Raw genomic sequence first — 21,803 nt, 5'->3', positions numbered from 1 at the left:
ATTTCTCCACACTCTCACCAATGCTTGTTACTGTCTTTTTGATTATAGCCATCCTAGTGGGAGTGAAGTGGTACCTCACTGTGATTTTCATTTACGTTTCCCTTAAAGACCAATGATGTTGAGCATTGCATCATGTCCTTATCCTCTATTTGCATAACTTCTTTGGAAAAAAGTCCACTCTGACCCCTTGCCCATTTTTAAATAGGGTACTTGTCTTTTTATTATTGAGTTGCAAAAGTTCTTTGTATATTATGGATACAAGTCTCTTGTCAGATATGTGATTTGTAAATATTTTCTCCCGTTCTGTTGGTTGTCTTCACTTTCTTGATGGTGTCCTTTGCAGCATAGCACAAACCATTTTGACACAAGCAAGGTAGGACTTACCTTATAAAACAACACTTTGGCTTCTCGTCATGTTTCAGTAATAATATAGTCCATCCCTCCACCTCACCCCCAAAAGAAAGCAGAAACTGCCAGGATAAAGCTTTAGAGAAATCCTAATTCCTGTCCTGGTAGAAATTAGCAATTTCACCAGTGACATCAATGTGCACCGACTTTTGTGGCCAGTGAACGGAAAATAGGCTCTGCGGAAATCTGTAAAACACACCGATCAGAACTGGAAAGAGGAAAGCTAGAGAAAATTTTCAACACTTCTAAGATTCTTTTTTAACTATGATGCTATAAAAGGACACCTTTTCTTTGTAAACTTGTAATGCATAGTAGTAATTTTCCTAATGTGCCTGTTGATCTGAGATTATTTCAATGACTGGCACAGCCTTTGGAAGCCTTTGTGCTGATTTTCTAATTGGAATGTTTGGTTTCTTACTGTTGAGTTTTGAGTGTTCTCATATATTCTAGACTGGAGACCTTTGTCAGATACGTGGTTTGCAAATATTTTTCTCCCAGTCTCTAGCTTGTCTTTTTATCCTCTTAGCAGGGTCTTTCAAAGACAGAGCAAACATTTTTAATCGTGATGAGGCTCAATTTATCAAATTTTCCATTTATGTATAATACTGTTGATTCCAAGTTAAAGAACTCTTTGCCTAGCCCTAGGGCTCAAAGATTATTTCCTGTTTTGTTTTTTTCCCCCTAAAAGTGTCATAGTTTTGCATTTTACATTTAAAGTCTACTCTGAGTTAATTTTTGTATAAGGTGTGAGGTTTAGGTAGAGGTTCAGTTTTTGCCTTTGGATGTTCAATTGATCCAGCACCATCTGATGAAAAGGCTCTTTCCTTCATTGAATTGCTTTTGCCCCTTTCTCAAAAATCAGTTGGGCATATTTGTGTGGGTCTATTTCTGGGTTCTCTATTCTGTTCCACTTACCTATGCATCTATCCCTCCACCAACACCACGCTGTCTTGGCTACTGAACAGGCTATACAGTCACCCTTACTGTTGGGTAGAGTGAGTCCTCCTTTATTTTTCTTTTCCAGGATTGTTTTAGCTAGATTTCCAGGATTGTTTTACTAGAGCCTGCGTTTCGCCATAGAAATTTCAGAATAAATTTGTCTATGTCTACAAAAAACCTTGTTAGGATTTGTATAGGAATTACATAAACCTATAGATTAATTTGGGAAGAATTAATATCTTTATTATGTTGAATCTTCTAATCTATGAACATGGTATTCCTTTCATTTATTTAGACCTTCTTTGGTGTCTTTCATTAGAATTTTCTAATTTTCAGCATCCAGATATTGTACATAATTATGAAGTTTATACCCATGTATACGTAACAGTTTTTTAGAGTGAGTGCAAACGGCACGGTGTTTTAAATTTCAGGTTCCACGTGTTCATTGTTACATGTAGAAATGCAATTATTTTTGTGCATTGCTTTTGTATTACATGACCTTGCTGAGCCCACATATTAGTTCAGGAGGGGTTTCTTGTTTTTTTTTTTGTTTTTTTTTTTTTTTTTTTTACCCTCCTTGGGATTTTCTATATAGACAATCATGTAATTTGAAAATAGGGATAGTTTTCCTTCTCTTTTCCAACCTGTATCCCTTTTTTTTCTTGCCTTATTTCTATGGCTAGAATTTGCAGTTCTGTATTGACTAAGAACAGTGAGAGTGGGTGTCCTTACCTTGTTCTGATCTTAGAAGGAAAGCATTTAGTTTTTTGCTCAAAGTATGATGTTAGTGCTAAGTTTTTTGTAGATTCTATTTATCAAGTTAAAGAGATTTCCTTCTATTTCTAGTTCACTGAGAGTTTTTGTTGTGCATGGATATTGGATTTTTTTTTCAAATGCTTTTTCTGCATCAATTGATATGATCACATGATTTATTCCTCTTTAGCCTACTGATATGGTAGATTACATGGGTTGATTTTTGAATGCTGAACTTGCATACCTGGAATAAATCCCACTTGGTTGTGGTACATAATTCTTTTCATACATTGCTGAATTTTATCTGCTAATATTTTATTAAGGGTTTTTTGCATCTAGGATCATGAGATATACTGACCTGCAGTTTTCATTTTTTTTTGCACTGTTTTTGCCTTAATTTGGTATCAGAGTAATACTAGCCCCAAAAATGATTTGGGAAGTGTTCTGTCTTCTAGTTTCTGAAGAAGAAAGAAGAGATTGTGTAAAATTGCTTTTACTTCTTTAAATATTTGGTAGAGTTCTTCAGGGAAACCATTTTGACCTGGAGATTTCTTTTTTGGGGCCTTTTAATTACAAGTTCAGTTTTTTTTTTTGTTTTGTTTTGGTTTTTTTTGCATTAGTTATGGAATCTGTTAAGATTTTCCATTTTATTTTGGTTGAGTTTTGATAGTTTGTGGTTTTTGAGAAATTGGTCCATTTCTTCTAATATACTGAATTTATAATCATAAATTTGTCCATAGTATTCCCTTATTATCCTTTTAATTGATACAGGGTCTGTAGTGATATTTCCTTCTTGACTTGGTGATTTGTGCCTTCTCTTTTTATCAGTCCTGCTACTTATTCAAGTAAATGTAAGTATTTAAGTCTGCTGATGAGCCCATCAGAAACATTCTTCATTTCTGTTACTGTTTTTGATTTCCAGCCATTTGATTCTCTTATAGTTTCTATCTCTGCTTAAATTACCTATCTGATCTTGCATATTGTCTACTTTTTTCATTAGTGCCTTTAACATAGTAATCATAATTATTCTAAATTCATTCTTTGATACTTCCAACAGCTGTGCCATATCTAAGTCTGATTCTGGTGATTCCTCTGTCTCTTCAGATTGCATTTTCTTGCCTTTTGGCATGCCTTGAAATTTTTTGTTGAAAGGCAGACATTTTGTATAAGGCAGTAGATACTGTGGTAGTGTTGAGGTTTATTGTCTCTATGGACATCAGAGACACTGAATCCCTCTAGTGATCTTTTTTGGCCCTCCCTCTTGGTTGGGGGGCTCCCCTTTGTGCTGTTCCCCAGTCTATCTCCTGCAGCTCTCCCTGCTGTAATCCACTGTTGTTATTCCTGGAGACTTGTTAGTGTGCTAGTGGAGCATGGTGGAGAGGTGTCTCTAATACTACAAGGCTCAGTTTCATCACAAGTGATTCTGCTTCTCCTCCAGGTATAGAGCTCTCCCTCTACCTCTTTCCCCAGAAGCTGTGGGTATCCAGCAGTGTTCTCAATCAACAGCCTTGAGGCTCTTTTCCCTGAAGATTAAATCTTTATTTTTTAGGTGAGATGGGGACTAAGGCTGAGTAGAACTGATTCCTGCAGCTGCAAAGGTATTTCACCAGTGCCCTCAGGCCAGGTGCTGTTCCTGCAGAATAAGCCTTTTGTTCCTTAAGGGAGAAGGGTCTGAGTGGAATTCTTAGTGATTCCTGAGCCAGTGCCTCCAGTGTGCACCATGAGTTTTCTCTGGATTTTCCCTGATCCCCCCATAAGAGCCAGGGGGTGGTTCCTGGACAAAATGTCTGCAAAAAGGTGGACCCTTTCCTCCAGGAGCACCATACTCTCAAGCTAGTCCATACTAAGCCTCCAGAAATTTGTTAAAATTTCTAGTTTGATATCTTTATCCATTTCTATAGTACGTGGTGGCTTCTGTCCCTGGTAATCAAATGCTCAAGTCCTATGTCTTAAAAAAAAAAAAAGTGACTCTCTCTCTCCAGATTTTGAAATGGCTGTTTGTTCTGAAAACTCAGTTCTCTTTGACTTTCCAGTCTGTCCAGATTTTTTCTTGTTGTAAGCACAGGAGGGACATCTTGCAGCTCTCTCCATCTCTGAACTGAAACTGGAAGCCCTATTCAACCATATTTGACCTACAAATGTCAATTCCATATAGGGCAACCTAAGAGACCATGGCATAGTTTTTGGACAGTCCATCTTGTTTTGCTGCAGCCAAAGTCTAACTAGAGATTTCTGGAAAAGATTGCTATGGATTATTCTATACACAATTCATGGAGCGTAAGATGACCCCTCCCCCCCATGACAATGGTCCTCAAACTTGAGCATGCATAAGCATCACCAGGAGGACTTGTTAAAACACAGATTGCTGGGTTCTTCTGAAGAGTTTCTGATTCAGTAGGCCTAGGGCAGGGCCCAAGAAGTTTCATTGCTGCCAGTTCCTGGTTGGTGATGCTACTAATACTCTTTCAGGGATCACACCCCAAGAACCCTATCGGGTGTCTTGGAGGCCCAGGGCTCATCTACAGGTCTTACTTATTCATCACTCTCAGGGCAAATGGTCAGCCCTGAGGGGCAGCAATTAGGTTCTCAGCTGACTTCAGAGAAGTGTCAAGAGTAAAGTGTCAAGGAATATGCTTACCTTTGAATACATTCTTTCTCTAGAGTGAATCTAATTTAAACATAATGCTTTATGTCTTAAAACAGAGGTCACCATGCAGAAGACCTAAACAAGGAATTCTCCAATGAAGACATACAAATGACCAATAGGCACATGAAAAAAAAATGCACAATATCGCTAATTATCAGACAAATGCAAATCAAAACTACAATGAGGTATCACCTCACACCAGTCAGAATGGCCATCACTCAAAAGTCCACCAAATGACAAATGCTGGAGAGAGTGTGGAGAAAACTGCTGGTGGGAATGCAGTTTGGTGCAGCCATTATGGAAAACAGTATGGAGATTGCTCAAAAAACTAAAAATAGACTTACCATATGATCCAGCAACCCCACTCCTGGGCATATATCCAGAGGGAACTTTAGTTCAAAAAGATACATGCACCCCAATGTTCATTGCAGCACTATTCACAATAGCCAAGACATGGAAACAACCTAAATGTCCATCAACAGATGACTGGATAAAGAAGTGGTGGTATATTTATACAATGGAATACTACTCAGCCACAAAAGTAATAAAAGAATGCCATTTGCAGCAACATGGATGCCCCTGGAGACTGTCATTCTAAGTGAAATTAAGCCAGAAAGAGAAAGAAAAATACCGTATGATATCACTTACATGTGAAATCTTAAAAAAAAAAAAAAAAAAAAAAAAAAGACAAACTTATTTATAAAACAGAAACAGACTCACAGACATAGAAAACAAACTTATGGTTACCAAGGCGGGAAGTGGGTGGGAAGGGATAAATTGTGAGTTCAAGATTTGCAGATACTAACTACTATATATAAAATAGATAAGCAACAATTTATACTGTATAGCACAGGGAATTATATTCAATATCTTGTAGCAACTTATGGTTAAAAATATGAAAATGAATATATGTATGTTCCTATACGACTGAAGTATTGTGCTGTACACCAGAAATTGACACAACATTGTAAACTATTTCAACAAAAATATATTTAAAAAAAGAAATAATTCAAATAAAAAAAAAAACAGAGGTAGCCATGGTTTTCTAATAGAGGATGAAATCTTAGATAGGTGTACAGACCATGTGAACTTGTTTTAAGATCCATGGTGATGTAAGCACATTCCTTCAGGTCCAGGTGTTGGCTGAGACTCAAGTACAAGTGCCTCTGAAGGCTTTCTTCGTAACTGTTTTCTTATGTCATGAATCCTCCTGAATGCTATAGTTTTGCACTTAGAGTTTTGGTAAAGGTAAAACTAGGCAGCTCGTATTTAAAGAATAAATTCCATTTGGCATGAGTCATAATGACCCACTCATCTATTCAGTCAACAAATATGTATCAAGTGCTTACTATGTACCTGGCAATGTTTTAGGTGCTGGGGACATAGCAGTGAAGAAAATAAAGTCACTGTCATCATGGTGGCTTCATTCTAGGGAGAGGAGACAGAAAACAGACAAGTAAGTGTGTGTGTGTATGAACGCAGCAGGCTATCAATATGAAGGTTTGCAAGAGGATCAAGGCTAAAGTTGCTGTTTTATTCAGCAGGTTAGCAATGGCCTCTCTGATGTGACATCGAGCAGTGACTAGCCAGAAGGAAAAGATCCAGACTTGGCACCCATGGAGGTTTAGGTAAATACAACTTTAGAGGTGGATGGGTGGTTAGTCACTTTTGTATACTAATGGTAAATCAACTATGTTTATAATCAGGCAAAAACTATTCTTGCTAAAAATCTCAGGTAATTCAGACTCACACTCCACTTCTAGGAACTGTCTTAAGGATAAATTGGAAATGTGGACATAGATTTATGCCCAGAGATGCTCATCATAGCTTTCTAACATAAAAAAATGGAATTAACGAAAAATGCCCTTCTTTTCCTGACCTCCACACCCTCAAGGCTCCGCAGTTCCAAAGCCCCTGGACTCTTCCCTGTGGTCATGTTCTCTTGCTGTAGAAGACTTGCCTGCTTACCTGTCTATTTCCCCCGATTTGAGCTGCCTGAGGACAGGGGCTATGTTGCATTCAACACCTATCATGGTGTCCGGCACATTGTAAGCAACTCAATCCATGTTCAAGAAAAGATTGGTTAAATACTCTCCGGCATATCTATAGACAGAGTATTATACAGCCATTACAAGTCACGTTTCTAAAAAATTAATGACAAAATAATGATAATACGAAGAATAAAGAGTAGATTATAAAACTATGTACACAGAATAACCTCCATTATGAGACACTAAAATGATGAAAAGCTGTACATGAATTAAATCAGGACAATTTCTGCTTTTTGCTTTATACTTTTAATTTTCTAGTTTGGGTATAATATTAGCTTCATAAAGTAAATTAGTTAAAAATACTCAAGGTGACTGACTGGGTTTTACATGTGAGTCTACAGTCATCACTCTGGTTCTCTAAACCTTGGAAGATTCGTTGGTAGGATTCCTGTGAACAGGCCCCTCCTTAGCATGTGCTATCCTCTATTACCTTGATGGTTCTCACCCTCAGCTCTGCCTCCTCATTTTGTCTTGCTCATCACCCCCTGCCAGATACTCAGCACTAGATGTGTGCTTTTAAGACTTCTCCCTCTTGCTTCATTCCAGATTCACTTCCTCCAAGGAGACTGCCCTTAGTGCGGACAAAAAAGGACATTTCTCGAGAGCCTCCTGGGGCCAAGGCAAGGGGACGGGTGGGTGTTCCATACAAGGGTCTCTGTGCATCGACCTCCCTTCAGCAAACGCCACGTTCCCGGTGCTCTCAGATTCACCCCCAAACTAAGGAATACTCATGAAGCTTGAAGAGAATCTACTCCACTTCTCCTAAGACAGATGTCTTCTCAGTTTTCCTTTCTTTATGGTTTTTCTGTTCGGCTTCAGGATAGCCTTATCAGTTTGGTTAGTTTAAAAATTGGTTTGTAAACCTTTTAAAGCTTTTTCTTAAAAAAAAATTAGTAACAAATGATAATGAAGTTTTGCTTTCCCCAGGCACTTCCCCATCAATGAGCTCAAAGCTTGCTAACAAATCTGTTTCTTGGAGCATTAGTTATATTCTCTAGGGGTGACAGAGAAGGGAAGCATTCACAGCTTAACTGACATTATCTGTATAACTGAATTCAACGTGTTGTCATCTAAAGAGAGCTGCCCCATGAAGCTGGTTCTCCGGGAACTCAACGCTTCTTTTTCAGTCAGTTTTTTCTCTTTCTATTTTTGCCTCAGAAAATCCTAGCCACAACCTACCAGGTTACCTTGTTCCATTGTGTGATTGAAGTATTTTACCACCTGTTGTTTCAACAAGAAAAATGAAACAGCCCATTTTACTATGAATTCTGAATTCACAAGTATGATTAGAACACACTGTCATTTATGGGAAGGGGCTTCCCCCACAGCCACTCCAATTTGGGGTCACTTAAAACAGCAAGAAATAAAACCACCTCTCAGGAGTCGGCATCTACTTCATGGATTCTCCTTGGATTCAGGGGCTGCCTTCTGCTCCACGTGGTGGACAACAAGCCTTGGTGACCCTGGGGACAGAACTAGGAGTGACATCAGAGGTTCATCACCTTGAGAGACATGACCCTCTCTCTGTCCTTACACCACGGACAAACATTTATCTCTGGCCAGGAAAGAGTCTTCTCTGCCTTGGCCAGTGTGTTTCCTCATTAGAGCCAACTTTGGGGACGGCATCTTCTTCCCCAGGCTTAGGTCATACGCACTAAGCCTTCCCTCTGCTGGACACCGCCATCGGCCATGCTCAACACCTATCACCCACACATGCAGTGTTTTGTTATAGTTTTCATTTGTACAAAACCAAAGAGAAAAGCTTTTTTTTTTTTTTTTTTTTTTTTACCAAATCCTCTTGGTGCTAAAACATCTTGACATTAATTTGTGCTAAAATAACTAGAGAACTAAAACCTAATCTAATACAAAAAAAGAGACCATGATGACCTCAGGTTACAATACAAAGGCCTTCGTGGGACCTGGGGATTATTTTTGTACAGATAATGGCAACTGTAAGCAATAAATTATACACCCTGTGGTTTTCCCATCAAGAAACTGGCTATGAAAGGAAATAAAAACCCCACTATTAGTAACCAAAGACACAAACGTGATGATAGACATAGCCTGTCTTTATAGGAGAAACGAATCAGGTACTTAAGTATGCTGTCTAGATGGCTGTGTATGAATAAAAGTGGCTTTACACAATTATTTGAATAATAATTTAATGATTTTTTACACTAAAAAAGAATTTAGACCTAACCAGAATTTTCTGCTTCAATATGAATGTAAAATTGAACAACTTAGAAATGGAATTCACAGCCACAGAATTTAATGGATTATTTCTCTTTACTCGGGAAAGATGGAGGGGCACTATATTCCACGCCTTCTGAAGACATTTTTCTAAGGGTAATGAAACTGTGTAAAATGGAGAAAAATGACTTGAATTCCAAGATATCATTCCTCTTTGACCATGACAACTTTGAACAAAAATATTTTCACAAAACTTCATTTTAATCATCTTCTTTACAAACCACAATACTTAAGACTTTTCTAAATACAACTTTAGAAAATGAAGCAAAAAAATAATCTCCATAGATGCTGGTCGAGTCCATGCTGAATGCAAAAGAATTTTTTCAAAAGTGATACTTCCAAGCTTTTCAGAATTCTTGACGGGTCCATTTTCTAAAGAGTAAAGATGGTGACTATTTGGGCAGTGGCTCGTCCAGTTCCATGATGTAGAATCCTCTTGCTGGTTAGCCCATAGGGCAGTAATGAAGCTGGATAGGCCACCTTCTCCTCCTAGAACTGCTTCTCCCTCTCCTTATACAAAGAAAGCCAATGGCTCTATGAGGAGAAGGCGACAGCCCTCTATATTGCAGGTCGCCAGTGCCCCACGAGGGCGCTCCAACCTCTCACTTTAATTATTAACAATCCTACTCTGTATACACATTATATAAAACTATAGTAGGGATTTGCATGATGAGTAAACGAGAAATCCAAATGTCAAAGATTCCAATCTTCATTCTTATATTAGGTGGTGGGAAATCTCTGAAGGCTTCAAGTTTAATGTAGAAATGCTTAGAATAGTCAAAGGGACAGGAATGTTTTATGCTGCCCTTGAAAACCTGGTGCTCCTGGCCCTGAGCACACTGAGAGCAAGGCTGCTGAAAAGGCAGTATGTCCAGATATGAGGGTGAAGGATGCCAGGCTTCTTTCTTTGCACGCTCCCTCCCCTTACCTGGGCTCCCACTCTGGAACCCTGCCTGGAAGACCAGGGTGTCCAGGTTCTGTAAATACTCTAGAGGAAGCAGCGGCCTCAAGCAACAAGGTTGAGTATGTAGGTAAGAGGGAGGCGGGGGCGGGAGAGGGGACGAGACATTTGTTTGTAATACTTTCGGTGATCAAGAACATGTGGTTTTTTGGTGGTGGTGGTTGTTTTTTTTTTTTTTGCATCACTCCTTCAGTGTTATCAATTCTCATTCTTTGTGGTGGTGCAAATCTACTAATGTTTAGTAGTTTCACACTAAAACTCAGAAAATAGACAAAGCAGCTTTTTAGAAACACATCAAAACATCTTCAGGAGCCATTAAGGGACCACCCCCACCCCCACCCCAATCCCCAAACAATCTTGCCATACAGAATGTGCCCCTTATTTTCAGCTAAGGATGAGAAAACAGTTACATAGTCTAAGGCTGAACTCTTCATTTGCTACAAAGATAAAGCAGACAAGCAAATACCAGTTTCCTCAGGTCGGTGGGAAAAAGCAGTACCATAAGAGCGATCCAACCCGCTACACTTTAACAAGAGCCTCCCCCCTTTCTCTTGGGCCTGAGGAAGGGGTTACAAGAGAGCAAGGCAAGTGACATTATGTGAGTACAGTTTGAACAGCAGCACACACGGGTAACCCAGAGCAGGAAATAATACAACTCCCCCCCCCTTTGTTTTCATTTGCATTTTACTTTTATTTATTTTCGCTTTAATAATGCATATTCTGTTCACTCAAAAGGTGCAAAGGACAGGAAGCGGGGGTTTAACTTGGCTGATGAAAAATCAAGCAGGGCTGACATTTCTAGTTCAAGAACTTAAAACTAGGAGAAAAGTCGCAGCTGGTACCAAAGAGCACACCCAACTTCACAGCTGTCTCCTCTTACGACCTTTGGTTAGGCAAGAGAAGCTTTGAAGACAGTGGCCTCTAGTGGACTTTGATAAGTGGCTAAAAAAAGTGTGTGTGTGTGTGTGTGTGTGTGTGTGTGTGTTTTAAATCATGGTAGCTGCATCACAAAAGCTCCAATCAAGAGGGTGGTAAAAAGAAGGCACAGATCATTACAAATACCAGATTTTCTCTTTCTGTTTTTGTAAATATACCATCATATATAAGCTAAAATTTATCTTAGGGTGGTGAGGTTTGCTGGCAGGGGAAGGGACAGGTTGGACCTAAAATTGCATATGTAATAGAATCCTAGGGGGGGACACAAAGCCAGGCAGCTTTCCGCCTAAAGCAAAAGAACGGGATGCTCGCTCCAGACTGTATGTAATACAAACACTGGGAGAAATCTGTGACAAAACACGATTAAAAAATGATAAAATTATAAAGCTTGTAAACGAATAATCTAAAATTACATTTTATTCATGGAAAATATCATCAAAATAGTACCACCATGGACTAAACTGCCTGAGTTTTCATTTCACGTGTGAGATCTCATAGTAAAAAAGCCTTTAGCACAATTTGCTCTAAGTCACAACCAGTGCCAGACCCAGGACTATACCATGGGGAAGAGAGTCTCCTCTTGGATGGAATTTGTGTTGTGCTATCAAGACTTTTGTGCTAATCTTTCAAACAGGGACGTGTTGGGGCAAACCTTTAATCTTTTGGCACAAGGTTATTTTGGCTGGGGCGGAAAATTTGAGTCTTGGACTCAGGATGAATGATGCGACATTTCATTTATCAAGTATTCATTTTGATTGAAGAGCTTTCTTGATGTCATTCACTTCCATCTATGAAGGAAAAACAAGAGCCGAACAAAATCACAATGAATCGGCTGGCTGGAGAAAAGCTGAAAGATAAGTTGATTGAAAGAAAGTAATCCACTTGACAATTTGAAAGGTAAAATGAGTGAAATGACATGTGAATGAAGAGTTGATAGCCATGTCAGAAATGACATAAACCTAAAGAAAAGGCGCACCAACACGATGCACTAGGAAAGGGTGGATGTCTGAATTCTCAGGCTACCAGTATTCCACATTTGTCAAAAGCAACAATACAACAACAATTCCAGTTTCTTGGCCAGAGGCTGGAGCAGGCTGTCCGGACACACTGGACCATCTGGCAGGGCTGGAAGGCAGCTGTGGTTGGGCACAAGGGGTATCTATCAGCACCCCCAAAATGAGGACAAGCAGTTACCAATCCTTTGAGCAGCACGGATCTGTCACCGCCAAGGGCCCCAACTGGCTGAGAGCTGAAAGTCTACCATTTCCCACTCCTCCACCCTCTCTGCCATTCGGTAATGGCTGAGTTAGATCAGAGCGGGGTAGAGGGGGACAGAGCTCTGATGCCCTGGCAGGACTGCCATAGCTGCCAGGGAAAAGCAAAGAGATAAAGAGCAAGTGTTGAGTGCGAACAGCTATGGTCCCTGGAGTCCTGATGGCCGTATGATGGAAGCGCCAAGGAGGTCTCCCCGGGGCCATGCCCTCTGGCGGTCACTACAATGAGGCCTCTGAAAACTGGGGGGAACTTTTCCACAGAGAAGATGTTTCAGATAAATTCCAAATAAGAAATCCAACTAGGGGCACGTTTGCTAATGTCCCCCTTCCCCTAGACTTCCTGGACCCAGGAGACAATGTGTAATAAGGCTATATAATTCTAAGAAAATTGTCACAGGAAGCGCGTCTAAATCTGCAGAAAAAGTCACTGTCATTTATTTTCAAAATAAAGCCCTGACTCTGCTCCCACCCCCAACTGAGCCTCTTAAGGGGCAACAGGACACTAGGGACCTACCTGCAACCGAAGCCTGATTTTCTTCTCTTCATCCAACTCCGACAGTAACTGCTTAATCTCCCGTCTGGAAAGCAAACAGCGATAAAATTAAACAAAAGCCCAGACTTCCCCAATAGGAGATAAGAAGTCTCTTATCACTTCCAAATCCTTCTGATCCTTTTACAAAGAAAATGTGGCCAGAACATTCTATTTTCTTTGCACAGCTACGGCTTGAAGTCTGTTGCAGATGGAAAGGCTTGCCATTATTTCCGGGCTCCCAAAATACATAGTCATCAAACAGTAGGTCCGAAACGACCTTTGAAATCCCTCAGTCCAAGCTTCTCCTCAAAGAAGAAGATGGGGGAAACTGAGGCCCCGAGAGGTGGCCTGACTTGCCCAGTGACTAGACTCCAGGCATCCAGGCTCACACTCTGTCGCCTCCCCTCTAACTAGTCCTCTATTACGGAATCACTGGTCTTTCAATGTATTTACATAATAATATTCATTGCAGACAGTTTCACTACTCCATTTATATTTCCTTTATTGTCCCAGAGTTTTAAATTACTAAAAGGCTAGTGGTAGGTTTTCACAGAGTCTCACAAAATCCTACAAATAGTAACAGTCGAAAATGTGGAGGTAAGATAACTGAGTAACGATGGAGTAACTACATCATGGAGGAAGCAGACACGCGTTCGGACACAGTCTTGTGCCCCTTCCAACACTAAATCATGAAGCAGAACTTGCAAACTTGCAAACTCAGGGCTCTATGTGTAGGACGATGCAACCAGCCTAACTCTGGTCAGAGAACTGTCCTCCATTTTAGGGTAGCAAACACTCCATTTTACACATACATTTTTACAAACTGGATTAGAAAAGCAAAAAACAAAGACTGCAGAAACAGCACAACAAAAAAGGGAGAAGTGACGCAGCATTTGCTCACTTCAGATGAGCACCATGACGGCCCCTGTACTTGGGCCAGGGTCCCAGCACTGCCGTCAACATGCTGGGTTTTCTGACACGAGCCAGCTGTGATCCGTTACTGTATTTACTGAAGCACACGCTATGCATCACTGTCTCAGTGGGCACCACCCAGGGCTTAGGAAAGGAGAAGATGGGACCCTAAGCAGACAGCACGCCTCCAGGAAGACTCTGGCAGGCAAAGCCTCGAGCCATCCAGGTTGGGGGAGTTAGTTGCGGAAGAAGGTGCGAAGAAAGTCACTATGTCTTGAGCTAGTGACATACGAGCTTCCTCCCCTACGAGGGGGGAGGAAGATGGGGGAGTTGATGGAGAAGAGCCAGGACAGAAGCAGGGGGTGAGAACCGCACATTTGGGGATGAGGGGCGTCGACACAGACTTCAGCTGAAGGCGGAAAGGAAAGTGACGCTGAAGGCAAGGAGGGGAGACTGGGGGGGACGCGGTGCCCTGGGGCACAAAGGCCAGACTGAGGAAGGCAGGCCTTGGAAAGGGGCCACTGTGACATTTGACTCAAGATGTTGGCGGGGGGAAGGTCAATTGCAGGCGACTATGTCCAGCTTCACAGTGGAGAGAGGAGCATGGGGGGAGCAGCCCCAAAGCACTGGTGATTCTGCACTCGGACTCGGGCGCAGGCCTTTTCAGACGTGCAGCACAGTCCTAGGCACTTCTCAGAGGGAGGGCCCCAAGGGACGGAGCCCTGGATCCAGGTCAGTCTGACCCAATGATAGTCTTATTCAGAAGGCTGAGAACCAGTACTCTGGGATGGACTGGGGTTATGGCGTCACTGTCTAGGCAGGGGACCCGTCACCTGGACGTGGATGGGGCTTTTGGGTATTTAAAGAGATAATGCACAGGGCCAGATAGGAGCTGGGGGCTTGAAGGAGTTAGGGGCAGCCTGGCTGGTGCCCTGAGACCCTCTCTGATCCCATCTGCTCTTCTGCATATTTATCAGATGAGCCCCTTCCAGGGAGGGGGTAAGTCTAAGGGGCCCCAAATTCATATGACATTCCCAGCCCGAGGCGGGAAGTGGGACAGAGCCACAGTGCTCACAGCCCGCGCCGCTCCCTCTGCGGGGCACTCTGCTCTTCGCCATCGTAGGTTGGCTTTCAAAACCCTACTTAGGAAATGCCCCCTTGAGATGCCTCGCCATTCCCTCAGGAAACAGCTAACTGTTCCCTAAACTCTCTGCATCTCAGCTTATTCAGGTAAGTGCCCCCTGATTTCTAATCCTTTCACCATTGTTTTTTTGTCACTGCACACAGCACCCTGAGAGATAGACGTATAATATTTATTTTTGTTCACAGGTCCCTCTCCCCATCTCAGTGCCCCTTGATGGTCAGAGATGTGGAGAGTGTGTGCGTGCAGGCACGCAGGATGAGCCCCGGGGTCTCCTGGAGAGAACATCCTGCTGAGGTTTAAAGATTCCCTGCGTCTTTTTCATACACCGCAGCCCCGAAATGCAAGCCAATTCCTTCATGAGGCAGCTAGTTGAAGACATGGCAATTTTTCTGATGCTAGAAGCAAAGCTGGCTGTTGGGCTTATTAAGAAGTGGTGCATGTACATTACTGTGTTGGATGGGAATCTGAAGATCTTTCTTTTTAACAGCTCGCTAAGCGCATCAGTCCTTGTAACCAACTCCTCCCTGCACGCTCCACGGCCAGCCGTGCCTTCCCGCGTGCGGCTGGGCCAGCTGACGTGTGGAGCAGAACTAAATGAAGCCTCTCGGTTCACACGCCCATTCCCACCCCTGCTGCCACCATCACGGGGTGGGGGGTCCTCACAGACAGGCTGGGACCCAGGCTGGCAGAGCAGGCCCTGACCCGGTGGAAAGCACCACAGGAGGCAGTGAGAGAAGGGGCCGCAGACACTCACTTCTGCTGGTCCTTCATGGTCTCGATGGTGCTCCTCAGCTCGCGGACCTGTGTCCTCAGCTCCTCCAAGGCTGCCTGGCTGCTGGCCACAGGCTCCATCTTTGGTTTTCCTTCCGTGCCGAACAGAGATGGGGAGTTGGCTCTGTGTCCAACTGTTCCCAAAGAGGACGACAGGGGGGAAGATGCTGCTGAGGACAGAGGGGCTGGCCCGCCGCCGCCCGCCGCCATGGTCCCCGGCTTGGGCGGGAGGGGTGCTTTGTTGTCAGAGACCTGTGACGACGGGGGACAGAGAGAAGTCAGGCCAGGGGTTCATGCGCTGCATTTCCCCGTCCTGTTTACTAAGACTCTCCAGCTACATCACTGTCCCCACGTCCCTCCACATGCTCCACTCACTCATTTGACCTTCCTCCACAAGCGCTCAGAGGCCCACGTGGTGCAGGCATCCCCCTAAATATTTTCAATCCGACCAGCTAGTCTCTAACTAGTTTAATGTACACGGCCAGAGGTCCATGTACTCACTAGGCTCCGCAAACTCTGCAGTGAGCAAAACATTTTCTTGGCCCTCAAGGAGCTTAGAACCCATTGAGGTACAGACAAACAGACCGACACACCACAGATGAGAGGAGAGTCTGCCCACAGGAGGGAAGCACACAGAGCTGCAGAAGCCCACCAAAGGGACCAAGCGTCCGGGAGGGAGGAGCTGACAGCCCCATCTTGGAGGAGGAAGATGAGGGAGCAGTCAGAAAAGAGGCAGGCTGAGGGGAGAAAAGAGTTCTAGGAGGAGGGAACGTGCCAGGCAAAGGCCCAGAGCCTGGAGAGTGGATGCATTCACGGGAAGCAGCCAGCCACGCGGCTGGAAGGTCAGAGATGGCAAGAGAGAGGTAGGGGGTGCTCGGGGGCTGGTGGAAAGGGTGAAGAAGACCACGTGCCAAGCAAAAGATCACTGTGGCTGCAGACGGGCTGAAGGGCTAGCAAGTCTGCAGGTCTAGAGAACTGCTGGGGGACTCTCATCTAGTGACAGCTAGAAAGGGTGAGGGTTTGACTCAGGCAGCGGCCAAGAGAATAGAGAACAGACAGCTTTGAGAGATGCGGCAGTGACAGGCTCATCCAACGCAAAGATGTAGTCCCTACCCTCCTGGAGCAGACACCCCAAGACCAGGAGGATGTGGTCCTGGACAGGCTGTAGCGGGTGAGGAGGAAGTACAGATTGAGGGCCAGGGAGGCGGGGGATGGAGGAAGGAGGCATTAAAGTTGGATCTTTTCATGGGAGGACAAACAAGTTGGAGGCCCAGACAATGATCTCGGATTTGGGCACAGTGAATTTTAGGGGCCTGAAGGAGAGCCGGGGGAAGGCCAACGGGCAGAGCCAATGATTCAAAGAGTAAGGTGGGCCAGAGCAATCACCAGAGGAAGTGGCAGCCATGGGGGTGGATAATACAGAACGAAAAGAGAGGAGGCTCAGTGATGGAACCTGGGGATGCCCCAAACTGAAGAGGTGGAAAGAAGTGAGAGCCCTTGGGGACAGAGTGGTGAGAGAGGGGAGGAAGCCAGGCAGGAGGGGCCTGAGTTATGGACATCTCCTGGAGGGGGAGCTTCTAGAAGGGTGCTGAGAGGAAAATTGGGGGGGAGGGCCCATTTGGTGGAGCCAAGGGAGACTGAAATCTGACCAAGGCAGGTTAGGGCCTGAATGGGAGGTGAGGTGTGTGGTCTGCAAGTTGAGAACTCTCTTTCCGAACCATCAGCTGAGGAAGGAAGATGGGAGGGAGGGAGGGAGGGAGGGGGGAGAAAGGGGGAGGGGGGAGAGAGAGAGATCATGGAGAAGCCTCGGGAGGCAGGGAGGAGATAGGCTCAAGGAAGGGCTTTGCTTGCTTTCAAAGATGGGGGAGACCCTGAGCTGGAAGCTATCTCGAGGGAAAGAGCCAAGGCTGAAGATGCAGGAGAGAGGCGGGGAGGCCCGATAGAGAAGTGTCCTGAGGGGCCAGGAGGGCACAGGGAGTGGGAGAGTCACAGGTGGGAGGGAAGAGGGGCCAGCGGCAGGCCTGGTGAGGGGCGGCAGCAAGGGAAGGTGAGATGATTGGCAGGTGGGGAGGGGGCAGGTTGTAGACAGGACGTCGGGAGGGGAGGGGAGGAAGGGGAGGCTGGTGGTGGAGCTCCCAGGGCAGGCGCCAAGATGGGACCAGGCTGGCAAGATGAGGAGGCAGAGTCTGGATTCAGGCTGTGCCAGAGGGAGAAACTGGGCAGAGTCAGCCAGAAGCAGATGGGCCATCATTCCCAGCCTCTCTGCTCGCCTTTTCTCTGCCAAGTTATCATTGAGGAAAAGCGCTTTCTGCTGCCAGGGATAGCAAGCTAGCATCCTGTGCTTGTTGTTAGTAGGAGCCATAGTAAGAGGGAAGAGGAACTGACATTTCTGGAGCACTGGATATATGCCGGACGTTGGCTGGACAATTGAAACAAGGATCAGTTGGCACACACGTCTGACGGAGCAGGAAACTGAGGCTTAGGGGTGTGGCTGAGAAATCCCCCAAGTCTCACTGCTAATAAGTGGCAGAACTGAGATTTAATTCCCTGCCTGTCAGCTGGACCCTCAAGCCTGGTATGGTGACTCTGAGTCTGAAGACTGATGCTCTCCTGACCTTACGTTCTTCACTTATTTTCTATTCCTGGGTTTCTACTCTCCCCCGTTTCCCACCCTGCATCCGCCTGCGCCTCCCCAGACCCACCAATGTCCTCACACTGACCAACTTCCGGGCACTTCCTGAAACAATGCTTCTCTTAGCATTTCCTACGTGACTCACTCTCCCAGCCCACTTCAGCTAAGAAGTGCTTTTTTAAGTCCCCACAGAGTATAGGCCACCAAATGTCCTGATCAAATTAGTTCAAGTGGAATTTCTAGAAGCAATAAACAACATGAGATGACAACTCCAGGGAAGGGAAAAAGGCTAATGGGATAGAACAGTGCAAATCAGAAACGTGAAGAGCCACTGCCCACCAGTAGATGTCACTAGAGAGACACTCTAGGGATGGAGGAGCACCTGCAACTGTGGGCATACCTATGGTCACCAGAGAAAAACGGGTCTAAATCCAATTTCTGCAAATGGAATCCTTTTAAAAAGGAAGTGCTTCAGTTTTGTGAATAATTACAATCGATCTGTTTTACAGGATCATACTTTTGCTGACTATATCGGATTTTAAAGAAAATCTATACATGTAAATTCTTAAATCTACGAAAACGAAAATTCTACATCACCTTTGACTTCTTTGTGTTAATTCCTGCGTCAAGTGCCTTAAGAAGTGACTTCACTTTTCTGCCTTTAGACAGAAAACAGTTGCTAATGTTGACAGAAAAATAATTCCAATTGACTGGGTTCTCTTAGCATGAAAAAAATGGAATTTTAAAATCGTACTTCACATTCACAGGATGAACAAAACTTGTACGGGGAACCCTTCAGAAGCCACACACAGTTGCTAAACAATGTCTTCTCTGTTCCTCACAAGCTAATAATAAAAGAGCTATACCATCCCCTGGGCATGCAATGAAGTCAAAATGTTTTCAGACTACACATTTATCCTAATAAATTAATCCAAATCAGCATTTCTTTAAGAAACCCTTATAGTGATTCAAATTCATGAACTGCCAACCATAATTTGTGACACCGCTAGTTTTGAACATAAAAGTCACAATCTGTGGGCAGAGAGCCTGGCATTTAATATATTTAATGTATTCTTTCTAGACATCCCTAGGCTTTTAAATTTGTTTTGGTTGTTGTGATGGTGATGATAGTGGTGGCGGTGGTGTGTGATGACGTCTGTAGAGGGGGCGGTGACGTATAAAGAGGAGATCAAACCACAAGAGAAAACATGAGAAATGAACTCTGAACCTGTATCTCAGGGATTCTGCTCAGTTTGGGAGACTTGTAACATACCTTAGGGATTTTGATGACCAAAATAAATCACTGTCACTAAAGAATGACAAAAACCTGCATTGTCTGTTGCAGTGGACTGAATGTTTGTGTCCTCTCAAAATTCGTACGTGGAAATCCTCACCCTCACTGTGATGGTATTTGGGAGGTGGGGCCTTTGGAAGGTGATCAGGTCATGAGGGTGGAGCTCTCATGAAGGGTAAGATTCGTGCCCTTTTAGAAGGGACCCCAGAGAGCTCTCTCATCCTCTTTCCTCCGGGTGAGGATACAATGAGAGAAGTTGGCAGTCTGCGACCCTGAAGAGAGCCCTCACCAGAACCTGACCATGCTGGCAGCCTGATCTTGGGCATCCAACCTCCAGAAATGTAATAAATAAATTTCTATTGTTTATAAGTCGCCCCATCTACGGCACTTTGTTTCAGCAGCCCCAAATGACTAAGACAACTGTTTATCCTCGTTGGGTTTATAACTCATCATCAGAGCACACATGAAAAGGCAGGGATCCCGTGCTATTGGGACGCCCTCACCACGGCTGGGCACTCACTTGGGATATGGTAACAGTCTTTGAAGTTTTCTTTGACGTGTCCACTCCTCTGTGTGCAAGCGAAACGTGTTCTTCTTTATCTTCTTCAGGACTTGGGGAGTCAAAGATATCAGGGCTTGAAAGCGAAGACTGGATAAAGCCAAAAGAAAATGCTTTTTGTCAGAATTACGCCTTAGCTGACATAGCTTTTGTTAACATAATGCTGTATGCTTTTGAAAGCACTCGACACTACTATTCCGTTTGTCTCCTCATTACAATCACGAGGCAGGAAGCGTGCTGTTATCTGTGTGCTGGAGAGAGTGGCAGGGCTGGGACTAGGAAGCAAAGAGTTCCTAGACCAAGGATCTTTCTATGGGCTCTTTCCACCGGTGCCTGTTGGTCATTTCATCCATGCAAGCATCCGTCATCCACCTTTTCCTGCTCCCTCCATCCCTCAGAGCCTCTCTCTCTATGTCAGCATTTGCTACTGTGTGCTAAGCACTGAGCTAGGTACTGAACTTATTAACATGCCAGCACGGTCCCTGCTCTCAGGGGGCTGACAGTCCGGTGGAGAAGGACACTCAGGTCGAGAGGAAGCTGCCTCTAACCTGCCTCTCCTCCATTCCCTCCTGATCCTTTTTCAGAACCATTGAACCTGCTGCAGAGTGAAGTGCCTGAAAGGACTTCTCTGCGAGGAAACCATTTCTGGGGGCAAGGGAGCAGCAGCCCTGCTGTCAAGTGACCAGAGTTCCCGCAGCCCTGGAGCACAGCTCTACCTGCCAGCACAGCAAGCTCACATCTGCTCCTAAAATGCTGTCCTCATTGCCGTGGACAGTCCTCATCCACTGCGGAGTCCACCTCTGCTAAGGTATGTTTACAGAACTGCAGCATCTTTTGGTAAAATATGGGGATAACACTCCTATCCTTCCTGCCTCACTGTGAAGATCCAAAAGCTGGATAAATGTGAACCAATTCACTGGAATCACTCTGTCATTTCCAGGTTTTAGGACAAAGCAAAGGAAAGAGTTCCTGTGGCAAGGAATCATTTTAAAGGAAGGCTCTTGCAGAGATATCTGCAGGTGAGTTCATACTCAGCCTCTCCTCTCTACCTTCTACCGCTATGGTCAAAAAATTGTCACATTTAGCATCACCACTTGGTGCCATTATAGAAAAATCACGCCTACAAACACTGCTTGTTTCCTTCTGTTTACTACTAAGGCCATACATTTAGGGAATTTTTAAGCAACATTTTAAAATCAAAAGGTCTTGTTTGTTAATCTTCATTTAATCTGAAAATCCAATTACTTCGAACAACACCCCCCAGCTAAGCTTTCTTCTTCATCTAAGCTTAATTGCTTAACCACCTTGCAATGCCTCTATCCTCTCATTTTGAGATTTTATTCAAAGAGCCAATTTCCTCCTACAGAACCTATGGTTCATGAGCTGCCAATCAAAGCTTGCTCTCTGAATTCTATAAACATAAATAGCTCAAACTAGGGTGAGAGGCCACAAGCTGGGGAGTCAGGACTGATATATCTCCTTGATCATTCCCTCTAATGGCCTTTTAGGAATATGTCCATATCCACTAATCCCATTCTGCTATGAAAAACTGACAGGTGCTACCAGGAAGAAGAATGAACATGAATTGAACGTATACATCCCTGTGGGGATGGACAGGAATGCAGGGAGAAAAGTGTTTATACTTCTTTAGAGCACACATGTATCTTGTTGTCTTAAGTCTGCAAATAAAATCGTTCCATATAAAATGCCAAACTGAGCCACTGTGCCTTAAGCTTCCCG

At 44.0% G+C, this 21,803-nt stretch overlaps 1 protein-coding gene across 9 annotated transcripts in view; it reads right to left on the bottom strand.

Moving 5' to 3' along the window:
• Positions 1 to 10,116: 10,116 nt before the first annotated feature.
• The window catches only part of SH3KBP1 (SH3 domain containing kinase binding protein 1), a 300,059-nt gene continuing 288,372 nt past the window's right edge, over positions 10,117 to 21,803 (bottom strand). For all 9 annotated transcript variants that reach the window (XM_031445777.2, XM_031445773.2, XM_064483354.1 and 6 more), the window contains 4 exons: positions 20,025 to 20,153; positions 15,562 to 15,830; positions 12,734 to 12,797; positions 10,117 to 11,733 (listed from right to left, as the gene is read on the bottom strand). In XM_031445777.2, the coding sequence (XP_031301637.1) occupies positions 11,692 to 11,733; positions 12,734 to 12,797; positions 15,562 to 15,830; positions 20,025 to 20,153 (504 nt within the window). In that variant the 3' untranslated portion in view covers positions 10,117 to 11,691. The remainder of the gene's footprint in view (positions 11,734 to 12,733; positions 12,798 to 15,561; positions 15,831 to 20,024; positions 20,154 to 21,803) is intronic.

The sequence above is a fragment of the Camelus dromedarius genome, chromosome X, assembly GCF_036321535.1.
Source record: "Camelus dromedarius isolate mCamDro1 chromosome X, mCamDro1.pat, whole genome shotgun sequence".
Taxonomy (NCBI): Eukaryota; Metazoa; Chordata; class Mammalia; order Artiodactyla; family Camelidae; genus Camelus; species Camelus dromedarius.
This window is presented reverse-complemented; position numbering and strand designations above follow the sequence as displayed.